Genomic DNA, 19,120 nt, shown 5'->3' with positions numbered 1-19,120 from the left:
GTGTCTGACGTGTGAGGCCAAGTTATTTGGCGATCTGTGGCCTACACACGCACGTAGTAGCTGGTGTGGTAGACCCGTACGTACCCCATGGACAGCATCCGCTTCGTGATAATTTATTCTTTTATTTTATTTTTAACAACGCTCATTTTTTTGTGCTAGATTACAGCTTGTTTGCTTTTTTTGGCCGTTTTTCTTCTTTTTTCAATTTCGTGAACTTTTCTTGAGTTTATGAATTTTTTTGTTTCTGTGAACTTTTTTTCGAATCTTTTGAATTCATGAACTTTTCAAAATAATGAAAATTTTCTAAATTTGATGAACTTTTCAAGTCGACTAACATATTTTCAAATTTGATGAACTTTTTCTAACTTTGATGAAAATTTATCCAAATTTGTGAACTTCCGTACAAAACGTAGGGTGCAAAAAACTGTCCTTACCAACCACACCACCTCTCCTCTTCTGAATAATTTATTCCAATTTCTTAGCTTTTTTCGTTTTTATCTAATGCGTGAATTTTTTTACAAAACTCGTGGACTTTTTTTTGAATCTGTGGACTTTTTTCAAATCCACGAACTCTTTTCATTTTTACAACTTCTTTCAAAATTCTGAGAACTTTTCTTTTGAAAATTTGTGAACTTCTTTTCAAAACATTTGAATTTTTTCTAAATACATGAAATTTTTATAAAAAAACCGCGGCCTTTTTCCTTTTGAAAAATTGGTTCACGAGGTTTTTTTTCGTTTGGTATTCCCTACTAAGATGTCCACGAATTTAACAAAAAATTAAAAACGAAAAATATAAATAAAAAGAACAGAAAAAGAACCGAAAAAGAAAGAAGAAAAAGAGGAAACAGGGAGAAATTGAACAATGATGTGCTGTTCTGGTGGTTACTTCCGTCGACTAACAGCAGCAGGTCACGGGTTCGTGTAACCCTACGTTCTCTTTTTTTGCAGTTTTAAAGAATAAAAAAACTGCACGTTTTAAAAGAAGGAAAAAGAAAACTAAAGCGGGCCGGCCCAACAGTGCCGCGAAATGGCACCAATCCCGGCCATCCTGTGACACGTTGTTGATCCTGGTTTGCCAAACGACTCCAGGGTTCAGTTTAGACCGGGATTGCATAGTTCAGGGTGCAATCGACCGGGATTTCGACTTGAGGGTTTGTTTCGCCGAACCTCTACGAGTTTAAGGTTTAAAATGGACTTTTTCCCATGGAAAGGGTGGGGTTGGAACTTGGAAATCATTTGATCCGTCGTACGCGCGCCAGCTAGCTCGATCGGCACAGCGCAGCCAGGGAGATCTAGAGAGATGGAAGCCTGAGGCCAAGGGCGAGTTGGCGCATGGACTGGATGGGTCGATCGAGCCGGTGTGGCGAATTCAAGTGGACCTAAGGTGGCGCGTACGGCTGCTCTTTAGATCGCCATTAAGCAGGCCCGGCGTTGGGGACATAGACCCCTGCCGGCGCATGGGATGCGCTCCGCTGCACGCCTTCAATTGTACGCGTCCGGCTCGAGCCGGGGCCATGCAATGCATTATGCATGTACGTGCGTGCACCGGCGACGTTCATTCATTCGTGGGCCGTGTTAATCATCAGCAGTCGTAATCGCTGTTAATCATCAGCGGCCGGATATGATTGTACCTGGCTCCCAAATTATATTTATATGTTGACATCAAAAAAAAATTATATTTATATGGACACAACGACCTTCGTCCTTTGAGGCGAACGCCAGTAAAAGTAATACCGCAGATCTGCACAAGATCGAACCGGCCGGCTAGCCACTCATCGGCCAAAACCGTGATAACCCAAACAAGTCGACCGTACGTGTCGGTGTCACGTTGTAGCAGTTTATACAAGAGACCACATGCATTGCCTTGCGCCGGCTATGCGCACGTAGGTGGCACCGGAGTAATGTTCGTGCACAGATCCCCGCGGGCGAGTTTGCCTTCTAGGTGGCGCTGACGCTGACGGGTCGATGATCGATCTCGTCATGGTGCGTGGGCGACCCGGGCCCTGCTTTCAGCTCTGCCAGGGCAGAGCAAGGGCGTCGTCGCACGCTCGAAATGTGGCGATGAGTATAATCGAATAATTCATTCTCATTCGACTAAGAATTAGGCCACTAAAAATGTTAATTTTTTTAGAGGAATGACCAAAGCCCAGCTTTGCATTAACAATGCCATTAATCGGTCAGGAGTACAAGAGCGCCAGATTAGTGGATGATACAAGATGCACATGAAGAATAACTCGAAGGCAGCGGCAAGAACAAGCGCCATTGTCATCGACCACCGCTATGACCAACACCGCAAACCAAACTAAGGCCAAGCGAGGACGACATATCGAGCATGGATCCGGTCGCTTACTGCACCCAAAGGGCCAAACCGAGGCCAAACCATGATCTATCTTTGCCGCCGCAAAGGGCCCTAGAGTGAAGGATGTTGTACCGGCGACCAGCAGAGTGGTTCACCAAAACCCAGACAAATGGAGCCTAAGTTGCCAAAGAAGAAGCAGTAGGAGCAACCCCACAAGAACGAGTAGTCGTCCACACGAGCACTAGGGCCAGTCTTGAGATTTTGGGGACATGGGGCGAAACTAGAATACTAGGACCTCATTTTTTTTGTGTTAACAAAGAGAAATAGAATTATACGTTCTTTGAAATGCCAGCGCCGCCGCCACAGTGGATGATGGACATGGTGTGCTCTCCAGTAAGGGTGCACATGATAACAAACATTGGTCACGGGCATCGAGGCAAGGGCGCGGTCGCATAGTAGATCAAGCCAAATTGTCTTTACCATCCAGTGAGCCAAATGCATCCGGGCTAGCTAGTGGAAGACGAAATGAATTTTTTGTAAGCAAAACTAATAAAAAAATTGAAAGTCATGTGACATCCTTCTCCGTTTGAAATTACTTGTCGCTCAACAGTGCTCGTCGAGCACTGTCGCCGGCTGCGCTAAGACATATCGCCGCATGAAAGTTGTCGGATAAAGGCGCCGAAGCACGAGGAACGGCGAAAATGGGCAACACCAAGCACCAACGAAGGATAGGATTTGCTGGAGCACATGGCTCCACAAGATACCATATCACCACCAAAGTAGAGGGGACCTTATCCCCTTTTGCCCAGGAATGAGGGCAAAGATCCTATGGCGGCGGTGGCAGATCGAGGCGGGCACGGAGCTTCATCGAAGGAACAACGGCAGGCCAACGAGGCGCGGAGCCACCGAATCACCATCGCCACCTTCATCTACATAGCACACCGCGCGGAGCCACCGAATCCCCAGCTCCCAAATTATATAGGCACAACAAACCTTCCTCCTCTGTGCCCGTAGTGTCACAGATCTGAACAAGCTGAAAGTGGAACCGGCTAGTCAATACTCATTCATCAGTCCAAACCGTGCTATAACCCAAGCAAGCCGTGTCACGTACTCGCTCGGTATAGCGGTCTCCAGTTACCTTGAAACTTACATGCATTGTCCTGCGCCGGCCATGCGTGGTACCGGGGCAGGTTCGTGTAAAGATCCACGCGACCGAGGTGGCAGTCCTGGCGGCTGTGGCATGCACGACGAGTGTGTCATCGTCGACCCGGTCCGTGAGTGTAATCGTCGTCTAGGCGGCTGGGCATGCGAGACGGGAATTACCAGCATGAGTGTATGTATTTCCTCTACTCTCCCCACCCCGACTCTTACTTTTAATTATGATCATTTCATTTGCAATCACAGGGTAGTTAAGAGAATATGGTGAACAGCTGTGGAAGATCTTGGATGAGTTAGTGACCACCGGTTATGGATCTGTTTGAGCCTCGAGGAGAACAACCATGCCATGCAAGTGTACTAGGGAACAATAATGGAGTTTCCTAAAAAAAGAGGAACAATAATGGAGCGGTGTAATTAAATCACATTAGCAAAATGTGAGTCGTTGGGGTCAGTGGATTTCGAGAGTTCGCCGAAGGGAGGCCGGAGGGAAGGAAGGAGAAGAAAGGAGCTCGGCGGAGGGCTACCCTATTATCTATCTTAGGGTAAGGGGTGGGGGTGGAAGAACGGCGGTGGTGGGGCAGTGGTGCAACTTCGCCAGAGAAAATCTCCGTCGGTGTCGGGGCTGGAGGGATGGCCGGGGGCGGCGGCAAGACCGGCGGTAGGGGATGGTTCTGGGGAGGGCGAATGGCAAGGCTGCGCGGTGGTGATCACATGCAGTTTGGCCTGCGGCGGCAGGGTGGTTCAGCGTGGAGAAGAGAGAAGAAAGCGGGAGGTTGAAGAAGAAAGCGGGGCTGTTAATTTCGCATCGGGCGGTTGAAAAAATAGATTGACCTCAATTTTTTTTCAGACGACTGCCATGTAGCCACGCCCTAATTTAACCGTTACTCGTTCTTGCAAAATTGGTGCTCCTCTTCTCCGATACACATTGCCCGCTTTTGGATAAATTGGTCAATTGATGAGTGAAATTCTGTATGGTACCGGAACTAATGACTTGTTGAAATAATTAGTACTCCCTCCGTCCGAAAATACTCGTCATCAAAATGGATAAAAAGAGATGTATCTAGAACTAAAATACGTCTAGATGCATCCCCTTATATCCATTTTGATGACAAGTATTTCCGGACGGAGGGAGTATTGTCTAATAAATTTTATCTAGACTAACTTCATGAAAGTAGTGTTACCAATATCATGTAAAGTAATCTAGTCATGCGAGTGCGAGTGCAGACGAAACATAGAACCATCATATCTATGAACTTCACATGTATACCTAATGCAAGAACCAATAGATCGTACTCTTTGAAGCATCATTATCCAAACATGGCTCGATCGGAGAAGTATTGAACGAAGATGAGCAGTCATACTAAGATGATTACAAAAAATCCTATCTCCCTTCAAGCGTGCATGTTTACAAAGTGTGTCGTTTTGGAGGCATGCATACAATCGCGCAGATAGTCACTTAAAGGAGGTCTATTGGTTTAGGGCTCTTCCGAAACAAAGGAATTAATTTAGACCAAAGTGAAAGATTGTACTGTAAAGGAAATTTCTTATCGATATATACCATTTGGACCATAGGATCCCGACACCTAGCATGACGCATTTGCCGGGCAGCCCGTCCCGGGCCACCCCTACCGCACAAGGGAGGGAGGAAATACCTACAACCGCCCACGTCACATCGATCGGGTAAGCACAAGGGAGGGAGGAATTACCCACAACCGCCGATGTCGACCGGGCTTCGCCCGGCAGCATACAAGCGATGGTGATCGAGAAGAAGAGGAGACAGAGGGGGGAGGAGCGGGGAGCCGAAGAGGAGGAGACATGTATGGCCACCATTCGGGTGGCGGTGTGGACTGGTGTCAATAACGACAGAGGAATGTTCACAACACATATGTATATAGCCCCTAAAAATTTCATATCTAAATTTAAAGTACACAAAGCGAAAAAAAAAGGCAAAACCAGATGTGAATAGTGCAGTTTTTGACACTAATCATGTTTTTGTCGTTTTTGAAACTATTGGTGTTGAATTTCTGTTTTTTCTCAATATACAATATGAATTTGGGTCTGAAATTTTTAGGGGTCGTTGATATATGTGTTGTGAACATTCTTAATTTTTTTGGAATTTTTTGAAACATTTAAGCTTAAATTTTTGGAGTGATGGTATCACCATATATTTCCCAACTGTAGAGCTGCAAGACTGCAACCTGATCAATTTCGAACGTACACGCATTTCCCCATCGGCCAGTGTGGCAGTGAAGAAGACGTACGTAGGGCGCGCAGGTGCAGCTAGCTGGGACCTGACGGATCATTACGAAGGGAGGCCATTGTCCTTTCCTCTATCGCGCTTCGTGTCGCCTTGCGGTCAGTGGCCGTGCGCCATGCCCTGCACTGGCCGATCTCCCGTCACCTTAGGTAGCGGGACATGCACCGTAGGTGGCGATGCATGCACCGTACCCAATGGTCCAAGGCAGAACAAAATGATTTTCGTGTGCCAATCCAATCGTGGATAGGTCTTCTCATCAAACCGAATGTTTCAGACTTTCAGTTTTGAAAGGTGAGCAGAGAACAGCATACAGGTAATGAACGTACGAGGAGACAATATATTACACACGAGTTGGGCGTGAGCACAATTACATGAACTGGGCGTAAATGACCAGCGGCTACACTACACATCTCCGGTCGTCTTCCTCCGGCGATTCCACATGTGGACTACATGGAGCATTCGGCGGGGACGCCCTTGGCGAAGCGCTTGGGGTCGGTGCAGTAGTTGTAGATCATGTAGTTGCTCTGCACCCACCGCATTCGCTGCTGCCGCGTCAGATCCAGCTCCTGGTTGTACCACTCGCCCGCCGCGCCTGTGCCGGGGGCGACCTTCGTGCCGAAAATGGCGCCGCTGTGAGGCCGGCCGCCCGCGGTCACCACGCACGCGTCGGCCTTGAATCCGCGGTAGGAGGCGGAAAATGGGGCGTGGGACCAGTCCGTCTTGACGCGGCCGCCCTGCGTGGCCCAGTCGTCGGCGTTCCAGAGGCTGGAGTAGAGTCGCATGGGCTGGTTCTTGGGGAAGGCGATGCCCTTTCCCTCAAGGTTCTTGAAGTCCCTGATTGGCATGTCGTCCACCATGAAGCTGCATTGAAGTACACCAGGATCGGTCAGCGCTGCACAAAGCACAGAATGAGAAACGAAGGTTGGGCAATGGCGATGAACCAACTTACATGATGTGCTTGGGGTTCCAGAGGATGGAGTAGGTGTGGAAGTCATTGGTAGGATCGAACCAGAGGCGGAACTGCTGCTCCCGCTGGCCCTGCCCCTGCGTGAACACGTTGGTGTGCAGCGTGTACGGCTCGCCGGTGACGTTGCCAAGGAACTCGAAGTCGATCTCGTCGTGCGTCGGACCCTGCGACGGCAGCTGCACATTCATACACAGCAAACCGATCAAGTTAGGCAACCGTGTCATCTAATAAAAGAGAAGCAGAGGAATGAATGGATATGTTGGTCGCTTACGTAGTAGGCGGTGACGGTGCCGGCGGAGTTGCCGGGGACGAGCTTGAGCTGCATGTCGATCTTGCCGAACAGGTACTCGTGCTTGGACTGGAACCCGGAGCCAGACACCTTGTCCAGCCCCAGCGTCAGGAGCTGGCCGTTGTTCGGAATCTTGCCGCGCCCGTCGCCCCAGGTGATGTCGAACTCCTTGTCGAAGCTCGCCGCCGCCAGGGCACAAGAGGCTAGCAAGATCGCTAGCACCGACGCCGCCATGCGAGCCATGTCTTTCTTGCTCCCGAAAGCAAGCTCACTCAACCAGCTAGCTAGAAGAACGTTGATGAGGGGAAAACTGGATGGAAGCTTGTGTTTGTGTGAGTGGAATGAGCGGGGCGTGAGGGGTTTGGGAATGAGCGGGGCGTGCCCGATGGATGGTTCGGCGAATCGGAGGGGAGTTCGCCAGCTCGGGTGTATTGCGTGTAAGTTGGCGCCAGAGGAGAGGAGAGGAGACAGGGCAGACTGGACGGCACTGTAGCGAGTAGTGAACTTCTTTTTGATGGAACAATTTGAACTCAGTAGCTTATCTTGTGAGAGAAGAGGATGAACCAAGGAAAGCCTTATTTGCAAATGTGGAGAGAGGTGTGGATATCTTTTTGCAAAATTGTCATACTTTCCTTTCTATCCGTCAGATATAAATCGGAGAATCTTGTTTTTAGAGTTCCCCAGCCAACCGTCGCGGCCTGCTTCGTCCCCGGAGCGCACGGATGAATGCCCGCGCTGCCTGCGCCGCCCGTGGCACCCGTGCTCCGAGTGCCGCCGCGACATCTGCTGCCGGCGTTGCCGTTTTTACGGCCACATCGCGCGTCACTGCACCGCCCCGCGCTCCCCCCACTCCTCCAACCCCCCCCCCCTCCCCGCCGAAGCGCCCGCCCCATCGCTCCCCCCGGTCCTCCAGCGTGAGTGTTGCCGGGCCCAGTGACCCCGCGCTCTCCGGGGTCGGGTCCGTGCCCTCCTCGCTCTCCCGCCCGGCGTCGTCGTCACCAGCGTCCTCCTCCCTGGTGCCCTCTCCCCCTGGCCTCGGGTCCTCTTCGGCTCGTTCCACCCTCTCCGGCCACCCCTCCCTCCGCCCGGCTGGAGCTGTGTGCTACCTGCCGCGCTCCGCAGAGCTGGAGGCGTCCGAGACGGCGTTGCAGTCCCTGTCCCTGATGGCATCCATCGCAGGCAACCGCCGGGGTGTGTCCGTCGACGAGGTCTCTTCCGCCCTCCGGGAGCGCTTCGACCTCTGCACCGACGAGTTCTCTGTCCACCGCCACCTCCACCCCGCCGACGTCCTCATCCGTTTCCGCTCCCGGGACGCCAGGGTGCGCGTCGTCGCTTCGAGCCTGCACTCCCCGCGATTCCGACTGCGCTTCACCCCCTGGAGCCCCATCACCGGTGGGGAGCCTGTGACGGTCCGCATGCGCGTGCTCATTGAGATGCGCGGCATTCTGATCACGCCTGGAGCCACGCCTCGGCGGACATCTTGTTGGCGCTGTTCTGCCTCATTGAGGATCTCGCCCCCGAGACGCGCTCTGGCGCTGATCTGTCTGTGTTCCGGCTGTCTACCTGGACGGCGAACCCCGACGGCATCCCTCGCTCCTCCGAGCTCCTACTGCCTCCCCGCGACGACGCTGTGATGCCAGACGCCGACCCCGATCGTGTCGAGCGTTTTGCCTGTTCTCTGGTCCGTTTCCTGGTGGCGATCCACGTCACGGAGACCCAGGACTACCGCCTCCCGTCGCCTCCGTCGTCACCTTCGGGTCCGGACGCCGGTGGTGCTGGTTCTGATCGAGGTTCTCCACCTGTGCCAGGGCCATGGCCCCGTCGCCATGAGTTCCCTCCAGGTCGCAACTCCCGGCGTGGCTCGGGGCGCTCGCCCCCGCGCTCTCCGGGGGGCTCCCTTGGCGCCGGTGCTCGCGGTCACCGCCGCCGGCCCCCCTCCCCCCGCGGCTGGCAGGGCGTGCTTGGCTCATATCCTGATGCGCCCCCCTACGCCTCGGGTCCCTGCCTCCCTGCGCCTTGGCCCCACCCTCCTTTTGGAAAGCGGTGGGCCAGCGCCGCCGTCACCCCTTGACGCAATCCCTGCCCTGGCCCTGGCAGGGTCGGGCAACCGCTTTGACCTGGTTCAAACTTCTGGCCCCCTCGGCCCAGTGCCTCTCACCACCTCCAGCCCAGGCTCGCCGCATGGCACTTCTGGCCAGTTCGAGGGGACACGAGAACCTTCCCCGTCGCCCTGCCCTCGTCTGATTGGGGTGGCTTCTCCCGATCCCCCGCCTCGGATCCGCTTCCTGATCCCACCCCCGCGGTCACTATCGTGGACCCCGCCTCTCCCCCTCCCTGCTGCGCGCCCCGCCAGCCTCCATTCTGTTGGCTGCCTGCCGTTGGTGGATGCTATGGAATATTCCCCGGCCCCCAATGCGGCCCCAGCGGTTAGGCCCTGCGCGTCCGCCGAGGAGGATACGGTGGCCCCGGCCCCTGATCCGGTCTCCTGCCCCCCGGGCCACCCTGCTGCTGCTTCCGTTGTGGACCCCTGCGCGCTGCATGGCCATGTCACGTCGCCGGATGCTGCGGCCCTGGTTGTGCCATGTCGCCCCGATCCGGCTGCACCCATGCAACAGGTGGACGCTGTTGACGTCCCCCTCCCCCTCTCCTGAGCTTCTTAAACTCAATCAACAATGCCGTCACCCCATCCTGAGTATGCCGGCGCCGCGCCGGGGCAGGGCGGCTATGTCTCCCAACTTCACTCCTCGCCGGAGTATGCGGATCGCCAAGGGAGATCGAGGCCTTCACTCCGAGGAAAAGGCGAAGCGAGTCCTACTCCTCCGCGTGGGGTTGCTCAAGGACGATGAGCCGATCACCGGCGAGATCATGGCCCGGTACACCAAGCTCTTTGATCTCCCCCTGGCGTCCGACATGGTTCGGGATTTTGTGGACTTCTACGGCTGGGAGGTACCTCAGTCGGTCCTCGACGCCCTCGCGCCCTTGCCGGCTCTGCCATGCCCCATCATGGCATGATTGGCGTGCTCTCACTCGCCCTCCCCCGTGCCCCCATCCTTTCCTATGGAGTTCAACCCTAAAGTCGTGTTTTGGAATGTGCGTGGCCTTAACTGCGGGGCCAAGCGCTCGGCGGTCCGCTCTGTAATCGCCTCCGTTTCACCTTATATTGTCTGTCTTCAAGAATCCAAACTTTTCCGGGTCTCGCCGTACCTTGTTCGAGATGCTCTTCGGGCTGAGTTTGACGACTTCTTCTGGCTACCCGCTGACGGTACTCGGGGCGGTATTATTCTCGCTTGGCGTAGCAACCGTGTCTCCCTTACCAACCCCATTGTGGGTGATCATCACGTCTCCGCAGCGGTGACCGCCGTCTCTGGCGGCGACCATTGGTGGCTCACTGGAGTGTATGGCCCTCAAGGCGACGACGCCAAGATCTCTTTTCTTGCCGAGCTCCACGACTTGCGCCAGTCTATCTCTGGCCCGTGGCTACTAGGCGGATACTTCAACATGATCTCCTCTGCTAGTGACAAGAACAACGATCACATCAACCGCCGCCTCATGAACCGTTTTCGGAGCTTCATCTCTGATCATGGCTTGCATGACATCTACCTCCACGGGCGTCGCTACACCTGGTCGAACGAGCAGGATAACCCCACCCTCGTGCGCAACGATCGTGTCCTGTGCACGCCCTCATGGGAGCTGGCCAACACCCACTTTCTGCTTCGTTGCCTCACCTCTGCAGCCTCGGACCATTATCCCCTGCTCCTCGACTGCACTCCTTGCTCTAGTGGAGGCCGGCGTTTCCACTTTTAGCGCCATTGGCCTGCCCTCGACGGGTTCAGCCAGACCATGCAAAATGCCTGGGCTTCTGTCGCCCCGGACCCTGACCACTTCCGGCGCATCTTCGCGCGCCTCAGGGCCACGGCGCGCAGCTTGCAATGCTGGAGTGCGCGAGCCACCGCCAGCATCGCATCTCAGCTTGCGGTCGCTCATGAGCTCATCTCTCGTCTTGATGCTGCCCAAGACTTCCGGCGTCTCTCCATGGCTGAAGTTTGGTTGCACCGGCTACTCAAACGCAAGTATCTTGGGCTTGCCTCGCTGGAGCGTTCGATTGCACGTCAACGCGCCCGCCTCCGCTGGCTCGCTGCGGGAGAGGCCGCAGCTGCTTTCTCCAAGATTTGCGCCTCTCAGAGAGCCAGCAAGAATCGCATGCTCGATCTGCTTGTCGATGGCTCGCGCATCTCCGATGACTCTGGCATGGCCCGTGCAGCATTCTCCCACTTCTCCTATGTCCTGGGCACGCCAACGCCGTGCTCTGTCGCCCTGGACCTATCCGTGATCGGCCATCGCTCCTTTGATCTCTCTGACCTCGAGCAGCCCTTCACGCCCGATGAAATTTGGGAGGCAATCAAGCGCCTTCCTTCCGGCAAAGCCCCTGGCCCCGACGGTTTCACAGCTGAATTTCTACACGCCTGCTGGCCCATCATTAAGGAAGACATCTGCGACGCCTTCAGCAACCTATGGTCCCTGAATGGCCTGGCCTTCCAACGCCTTAACGAAGCTCTGATCACGCTGCTGCCCAAGCGCCCGGACGCGGCATCCCTCTCCGACTATCGCCCGATGAGCCTGATTCACATCATCGGCAAGCATTTTGCCAAGGTTATCTCTTTGCGGCTGGCTCCGCGCCTTGGCGAGCTCGTCTCTTCCATCCAGAGCGCTTTCATTGCCGGAAGGAGTGTCCACGACAACTTCCTTCTTGTCCAGCAAACTGCCCGGCAACTCCATCATCTCAAGTAGCCCCGAGTCCTCTTAAAGCTGGACATTGCACGCGCCTTTGATTCGGTCTCTTGGCCGTTTCTCATGGAGGTTTTGCAGCACCTGGGCTTTGGCCCTCGTTGGCGCGAGTGGGTCTCTATCCTTATCTCGACCGCCTCTACTCGTGTCCTGATCAATGGGACACCCGGGCCACCCATCCCCCACGGGCAGGGGCTGCGGCAGGGAGACCCTGTCTCTCCCATGATCTTTGCTCTTGTCATCGACACACTCAACACCTTGCTCCAGTTCGCCGTCCAGTCCGGCATCCTCAAGTGCCTCACCCAGCGGCATGCTGCTTCCAGCGTCTCCCTATTCGCTGACGACGTGGTTGTCTTCTGCCACCCCGACGCCGAGGAGCTCTCTACGGTTAGCAAGCTCTTGGACCAGTTCGGCGCCGCCTCTGGCCTGCGCACTAACTTTGCTAAGTGCCTCGCCGCGCCAATTCAATGCCCCGATGACGTCTCTACCTCCATTGGCTCTGCACTCTCTTGCCCTGTTGTGGCCTTCCCGATTCAGTATCTGGGCCTCCCCCTGTCCATCAAGAAAGTGCCTCCATCCCAGCTCATGCCGATCGTCGAGAAGCTCATGCGTAAGTTGGCCACCTGGAAGGCCGCTCTCCTCAAACGTGGCGAGCACCTCGCCCTGGTTCGTCAAGTCCTGAGTGCCATGCCGGTGCACTTGCTCCTGGCTGTGGCAATCCCCCCCCCCATCCTCAAGAAGGCGAATCGCATTCTCCGTGATTTCCTTTGGCACAGACACATGGATGCGCGCGGTGGCTCCTGTCTGGTCAGCTGGGCGTGCGTTTGCCGCCCCCTGGACTTAGGCGGCTTAGGCATCCGCGAGCTCCGTCGAACTGGTATATCGGTGCGCGTTCGCTGGCTCTGGCTGCAAGCTACTGACCCTACTCGTCCCTGGGCTCACCTCTTGCTACCCCATGACCCAGAGGTGCTCCAATTCTTTCGAGCTTCTACAATCTGGTCCATTGGTGACGGCACCTCCTGCCGCTTTTGGATCGACCCTTGGCTGGACGGCAAGCCCATCATCGACATTGCTCCTCATGTCACAGCCCTCGTCCCTCGCCGAGCTCGTAACTCCCGCACAGTGGCGGACGCGCTCGCTGATCGCCGCTGGATCGGCGACATCCAGGGTGCTCTGGGTCTAGCAGCCATCGTGGAATATGTTAGCCTTTGGGCTACTCTCCAGCAGGTCAAGCTACTCCCCCGCCCGGACTCGATTCGTTGGTGCTGGACTGAAAACGGATGCTACTCGGCCTCCTCCTGCTACTCCGCCCTCTTCCATGGCTCCACCTCCTCAGCCACCTGGCAACTTGCTTGGCAAACCAGTGCACCAACCTCGGTGCAATTCTTCATTTGGCTGGCCTCCCTCAATCGCTGCTGGACCGCTGATCGCCTCGTGCGGCGCGGCCTACCCCACGAGCCGTTCTGTGTGCTTTGCTCTCAGGAGTCCGAGACCTTGCACCACATCCTGGCGGGGTGTGTTTTTGCTCGGACAACATGGCATGCAATTCTTTCATGGTGCTCCCCATCGACTGCCACCCCTGACGGCTCAGTTGGCCTCTTCGACTGGCTGCCTACTGCCCTCCTGGACATCCCGACGCCGAGACGTCACGGACTCGCCACCGTGGCCTCTCTCGTCGCATGGTCCCTTTGGCGGCACCGGAACACCGTCATCTTTGACAAGATTGCGCCCTCCTTGTCATCACTTATAGCTGCCATCAAAGATGAGGCTCGCTCTTGGGCCATGGCCGGAGCTCAAGGAATGAACTTAGGGCTAGCTGTAACCTCATTTTGTCTTTTGGGAGCTGAGCAACCCCCTGTCTTCTACTCATCATGCCACCACAGCGTCGCCATTATTGTGCACGTCTCTGTGGTGACCTCCTGTAATTTCTAAAACCTTCTCCCCTATCAATGCAATGATACGCCATCTGGGCGTATTCGAGAAAAAAGATATAAATCGGATGGCCTATATTGTAGGATGGCAGGCAAACCATCATCACCAACTCCCTTTTTTATAAGAGTAGAGAAATGAGACGCCCGACTGCCCCGACATGGCGGCTCTCACGTACAACAAGAGGGGCATTAAGCATCGATCGAGATGTATAGCAAATTTCTGGAGGCAAGGCAACATCTTTTGGTTTTGTTATGATCATTTTTGTTGGATCTGTATACGCAGATGATTTTGTGTCTTTTACCCAAATGGCAGTACAGAGAACACATGATACATGAACAAGAATTAGTCAGGGATGGATGGACGACCTATTCTTTTCGACAATCTTTTCCATCTCGAAGCGTGTGATGATTCCTGGTGTGTTAGATTCACAAATAAAAAAGTCGTTTTGTCTTTAGGGCAGCTCTGGGATTTTGTTTTTGTTTTAACAAGCAAAGGCACCGAAGTGCCAAATTCATTCAGCTCATAGAGAAAGTACAAAGAGAATTACATAGATCTGCTGAAGATACAGAGAGGAGTAGCAGTACTTGAAAAGAGAGATGAAGAAAGACCCTATATGAGGCAAAGTGGATATAACCATTACACCATGATCAACATTGTAAGAACAAGCAGAGGAACACTTTGAATCTGAAACAAGGAACTGTTGTTGACTTTGGCTTCACTACTGATCGACCATATTTCTTGAAGCAAGCAAATCAAGGTCCTGTAGGTAAGGAGATGGAGCGCTACTACTGCAGTGGAGATTGCATCCCAGCATTCGATCTCCCAGACATACTCGATTTAAGCTGACCTGTAGAAACAACAAAATACATCTGCAACCAAGGTGAAAACCCTGCAAAAAACTGATGTACCCCAACTTTGCGTTATAGCATCAAATTCCAGAGATCTGCAAACAAATAAAAAGCCAAGAACAACGCATAGTATAGAGAGAAGGCAGAGGTCAAGAAGTAACAAAGAACATGCCCACGCTTCCATCTATAACCGAGATAAAAGCTTGCCACACCAAAACATACAGGGAGAAAATTAATAACAGTGAACTGTATGAATTCTAAAGCCCTCAATCTGAAAATTTCCAAGAAGAGGCAGTGTTGGGCAAAGACCATGAGTGTGTTTTGCTACAAAACAAGAGAGTCGAGTGTCGCCAACAGCACGAAAAAATTGTTGAGCAAGATTATGAGCAATACCGTTGATCTCCCTAGAAATGTCAAACACCTTTGGCTGCAGTTGATAAGCAGTCTTAAAAAAACTAGCCAAATATTTCATGATACTTCATGGAGTTTTAGAAGTGGAGGCATTACCTAGAGCAGCAGCCCCCGCTAAAACCAAGCAGTTCGTCAGAAAAGTAGGCTCAACAATATTGGGTTGAGATGCAAAATAAGCAACACAATTTAGTGCAAGAGCCTCCGCTTGTAGAGAGGTAGAAGTTGGAGGAGCTAAAGCTTGCACCTGCACATTGGTCTCTCCTTGATTAGAGGGTAAGGAAATAAAGACCCCCCACACTTGTGCCAACCTGCCCTTGCAACAAACCCGAAATTTTCTTGGTCCTAAAAGTTGCATCCGAATAGATTTTAGCCCCATCAACCAACAAATCAGTCCTAAGGGTTCTGCCAGGCAACGGAATTTGATTAGAAGACAACTGAGTTGGAGTTGGAGCCTGATTCAAAATGGATAGAAGTCTCTGACATCTCAGAGCTATCATTGCTATTCTTTGATAAATAGCGCTTTATTATTAAAAAAAGTTGGGTCAACTTAGAAGGCCTAGCCACCCCTCGCCGCCGCCGAGTAAAGGCCGGCTGGCGTCGGTGGCAACGGGGATTCCTCTCTCCCAGTTCGGTGGCGGCTTCTGTGGGTCGCAGCGTCGAACGGCGGCGGCACACAGGCGGGCGTTGGCAGTAGGCCGCAGGCGTGGTGGGCTTCGGAGGTTCGCCGTCTGTGGCAGTAGCGGTCCGAATTGACCAGATCCGGAGGTTACTGGCTGTGGGCGGCTTGGGTGCCACCGGTGGGGCATTCTCAGCGCTTCAGGAGGTAGCCACTTGGGCGACGATGCAGGCGGACTTGGGGCCACCACGACACCTAGCCTTGGCTTGGGGGCATACCATCTTTGGTGAGTATCCATGTCGGATGGTGGTGTCGCCAGGTCGGGGTTCTCCTAGACCCTGAGGCGGCGGCCATGGGAGGCGGTCCGTCAGATTGACCCCACAGCAGGCGTCTGGGCGACAGTGGTGGCAGAATTTTGTTGGTCGTGTCAGTGGAAGATGATGTTGTGTTGGGAGTTCCTGTAGTCAGTGGTGCTTTTGCATTGGCGGTGCCCAGATTGTGTTCTGGAGGTCTGGCTTGGTGTCGACAGGTTCACCCCGGTGCGGGCTGATGCTCGGGAGGCCTTGTCGGTGTCAAAACCGGCGGATCTCGGGTAGGGGGTCCCGAACTGTGCGTCTAAGACTAATGGTAACAGGAAGCGGGGGACACAATGTTTACCCAGGTTCGGGCCCTCTCTATGGAGGTAATACCCTACTTCCTGCTTGATTGATCTTGATGATATGAGTATTACAAGAGTTGATCTACCACGAGATCGTAGAGGCTAAACCCTGGAAGCTAGCCTATGATTATGATTGTTCCTGTCCTACGGACTAAACCCTCCGGTTTATATAGACACCGGACGGGGCTAGGGTTACACAGAGTCAGTTACAGAGAAGGAAATCTACATATCTGAATTGCCAAGCTTGCCTTCTACGCAAAGGAGAGTCCCACCCGGACACGGAACGAAGTCTTCAATCTTGTATCTTCATAGTCCAATAGTCCGGCACAAGTACATAGTCTGGCTGTCCGAGGACCCCCTAATCCAGGACTCCCTCAGTAGCCCCTGAACCAGGCTTCAATGACCATGAGTCCGGCGCGCAGATTGTCTTCGGCATTGCAAGGCGGGTTCCTTCTCTGAATACTCCAAGGTAGATTTTGAACACATGAATCATGTCTGGCTCTGCAAAATAAATTCCACATACCACCGTAGAGAGCAGAATATTCCACTAATCTAATCTGCTGACAACTTTTCATAGAATGACATCACACCGCGGCTCGGGCATTATACGAACTGTTTTCCCAAGATGCTACCGCACATCTTGCGAGGCGGTTTTATTAGCATGTCTTGTCTAAGTAGAGATCGTGTCCCCTTATCACGGGATTCTCATCAATACGGGTGTGGGTAACCCAACCGTGCCATCAACATGGCGCTTGGGGAATAAGCGAGTTTACTGGGCAAGTGGGGAGGCGCAGGATCCCTGCTGCCTTTATAAGGAGACAAGGACTCCCCTTTTTCACCCACGCCTTCTCCTTCCTCTGCTCATCCATTCTCTCTCACTCGAGCTCCAGTGCCCAAGCGTTCATCTTGTCCGCCCACAAAGGCCCTCTGAAAATGTCCAGATCCGGAGCAGGAGGCAAGTGGATGGCCTCTATCGTCCGGTAGAAGGATATCAAAAAGCTTCGGGAGGCCGGGTATCTGGCCAAGAAAATCAGCCATCATCTCCCGACGGCGGGACAGATCGTCCCTACTCTGGAACCCCACAAGAGGGTTGTATTCCTCCCTCATTTTGTCCGCAGGCTAGGGTTTCTCCTCCACCCATTCGTTCACGGCATCATGTATTACTATAGGATCAATTTTCATGATCTATCCCTTAATTCCTTCCTCAACATGTCGACGTTCATCATCATGTGCGAGGCCTTTCTCCGCATCTCGCCACACTTCGGCTTATGGCTGAAGATTTTTAATGTGAAGCCCAAGTTAATGAGCGGCGAGCATGCCGAGTGCGGAGGTGCCATGGTGAGCAAGATGCCCAACGTCACATGGCCATCAGGTACTTTCAATGATTCCTTCAAAGGGTGGCAACAACAGCGGTTCTAGGTCATTGAGCCGCGCGGCACGAAATGGGCCGCAGCTCCCGAATTTCGATCCAGAGCTCCCCTGCGGCTTACGTCCTAGCCCAAGAAGGGCCTGAACTGGTCTTCGCCCGACGAGTTGTCGGTGCTCCAGACACGCGTCAAGGATATGGAAGACAAGAATATCAAACTTGTCAATGTAGTCCAGTTGATGTTAGTTCGCCGGATTCTCCCTTGCCAACACATGGCCTGCAATTTATGGGAATTTGACCCGGCCAAGCACCAGACCCTGCTGGAATTCTTTGGCTCATCGCACAAAGACATCTGGAAGGTGCTCTTTAAGCCCGGCAAATCGTGGCCGGACCCTGCCGAGGACCGCGGGTGTCAACTGTCCCGTCCTGCAAGTTCGGTAAGTCATTGTACGTTGGCAAGTCATACGTTTTATTTGCATAATCCAAGGGAAATGCTAAATGTGTTTTCCACAACTCCCCTAGGGCTGGACGAAGAAGGCGGGGCGGATCTACTGTCCAGCCCCACTACAAGAAGAACCAGCCGGCCCACTTCTGACGAAGATGTTGGTCCCGGCGCCTTATAAGGCGCCGAAGAAGAAGGTCGGGAAGGAGGCCAAAGAGATCAGGGGTGGTCTTCGTAGCCGCGACACTTCAGACACAAAACCCGAAGACTCCAATGCCCGCTCTTCCTCCGAGGAGGACGAGGAAGAGGAGGAAAACCAATCCCCCCAGCGAGGGGAAGGAAGAAAAGGACGGCCTCCACACACCTGGAGGCCGAGTCGCCTAAGAAGGGAAAAACTACCCTTCCGGAGGAGTCCGCCGCCGCTGCCGATAGCAGCCCGGAGTGGGATCCCAGGGCCCAGCCCCTGGTGAGATCGTGAGTATATAAAATCCAAACACGTTTGCGCATCCAGACTCACTATTGCATGATATTTTAATCATTGAGCCACACTTTTTTGTAGTCCGGTGAGGTCCCACACCGAACAATCCTCCTCGGAGGATTTACTGGGTTCGGATGCTATGGACAGCGGGACACCCCCGAAGGCCCCTAAGGGATTCCTAGATAAGGGGGTATCCAGACAGCCGGACTATGTACTTTGGCCGGACCGTTGGACTATGAAGATACAAGATTGAAGACTTCATCCCGTGTCCGGATGGGACTCTCCTTTGCATGGAAGGCAAGCTTGGCGATTTGGATGATAGATCTCCTTCTCTGTAACTGACTCTGTGTAACCCTAGCCCCCTCCTGTGTCTATATAAACCGGAGGGTTTAGTCCGTAGGACAACAACAATCATACCATAGGATGACTTCTAGGGTTTAGCCTCTATGATCTCGTGGTAGATCAACTCTTGTAATACTCATATCATCAAGATCAATCAAGCAGGAAGTAGGGTATTACCTCCATCGAGAGGGCCCGAACCAGGGTAAAACATCGTGTCCCCAGTCTCCTATTACCATCAACCTTAGAGGCACTGTTCGGGACCCCCTACCCGA

At 53.4% G+C, this 19,120-nt stretch overlaps 1 protein-coding gene across 1 annotated transcript; it reads right to left on the bottom strand.

Moving 5' to 3' along the window:
- Window positions 1–6,031: 6,031 nt before the first annotated feature.
- Window positions 6,032–7,449, bottom strand: LOC123158975 (probable xyloglucan endotransglucosylase/hydrolase protein 23). Its single transcript, XM_044576784.1, has 3 exons — window positions 6,953–7,449; window positions 6,664–6,857; window positions 6,032–6,575 (listed from the first exon to the last, which is right to left on the bottom strand). The coding sequence occupies exons 1-3, from the start codon at window positions 7,211–7,213 to the stop codon at window positions 6,161–6,163; spliced, it is 870 nt and encodes a 289-aa protein (XP_044432719.1). The 5' UTR covers window positions 7,214–7,449; the 3' UTR covers window positions 6,032–6,160.
- Window positions 7,450–19,120: the final 11,671 nt, after the last annotated feature.

Source organism: Triticum aestivum, chromosome 7B (assembly GCF_018294505.1).
Source record: "Triticum aestivum cultivar Chinese Spring chromosome 7B, IWGSC CS RefSeq v2.1, whole genome shotgun sequence".
Lineage (NCBI taxonomy): Eukaryota > Viridiplantae > Streptophyta > Magnoliopsida > Poales > Poaceae > Triticum > Triticum aestivum.
This window is presented reverse-complemented; position numbering and strand designations above follow the sequence as displayed.

Coding starts and splice junctions, on each gene's coding strand:
- LOC123158975 (XM_044576784.1), bottom strand. CDS start 7,213: ATGGCTCGCATGGCGGCGTCGGTGCTAGCGATCTTGCTAGCCTCTTGT. Junction 6,858..6,952: donor GCACCGTCACCGCCTACTAC/GTAAGCGACCAA, acceptor ATGAATGTGCAG/CTGCCGTCGCAGGGTCCGAC. Junction 6,576..6,663: donor TGGAACCCCAAGCACATCAT/GTAAGTTGGTTC, acceptor ACTTCAATGCAG/CTTCATGGTGGACGACATGC.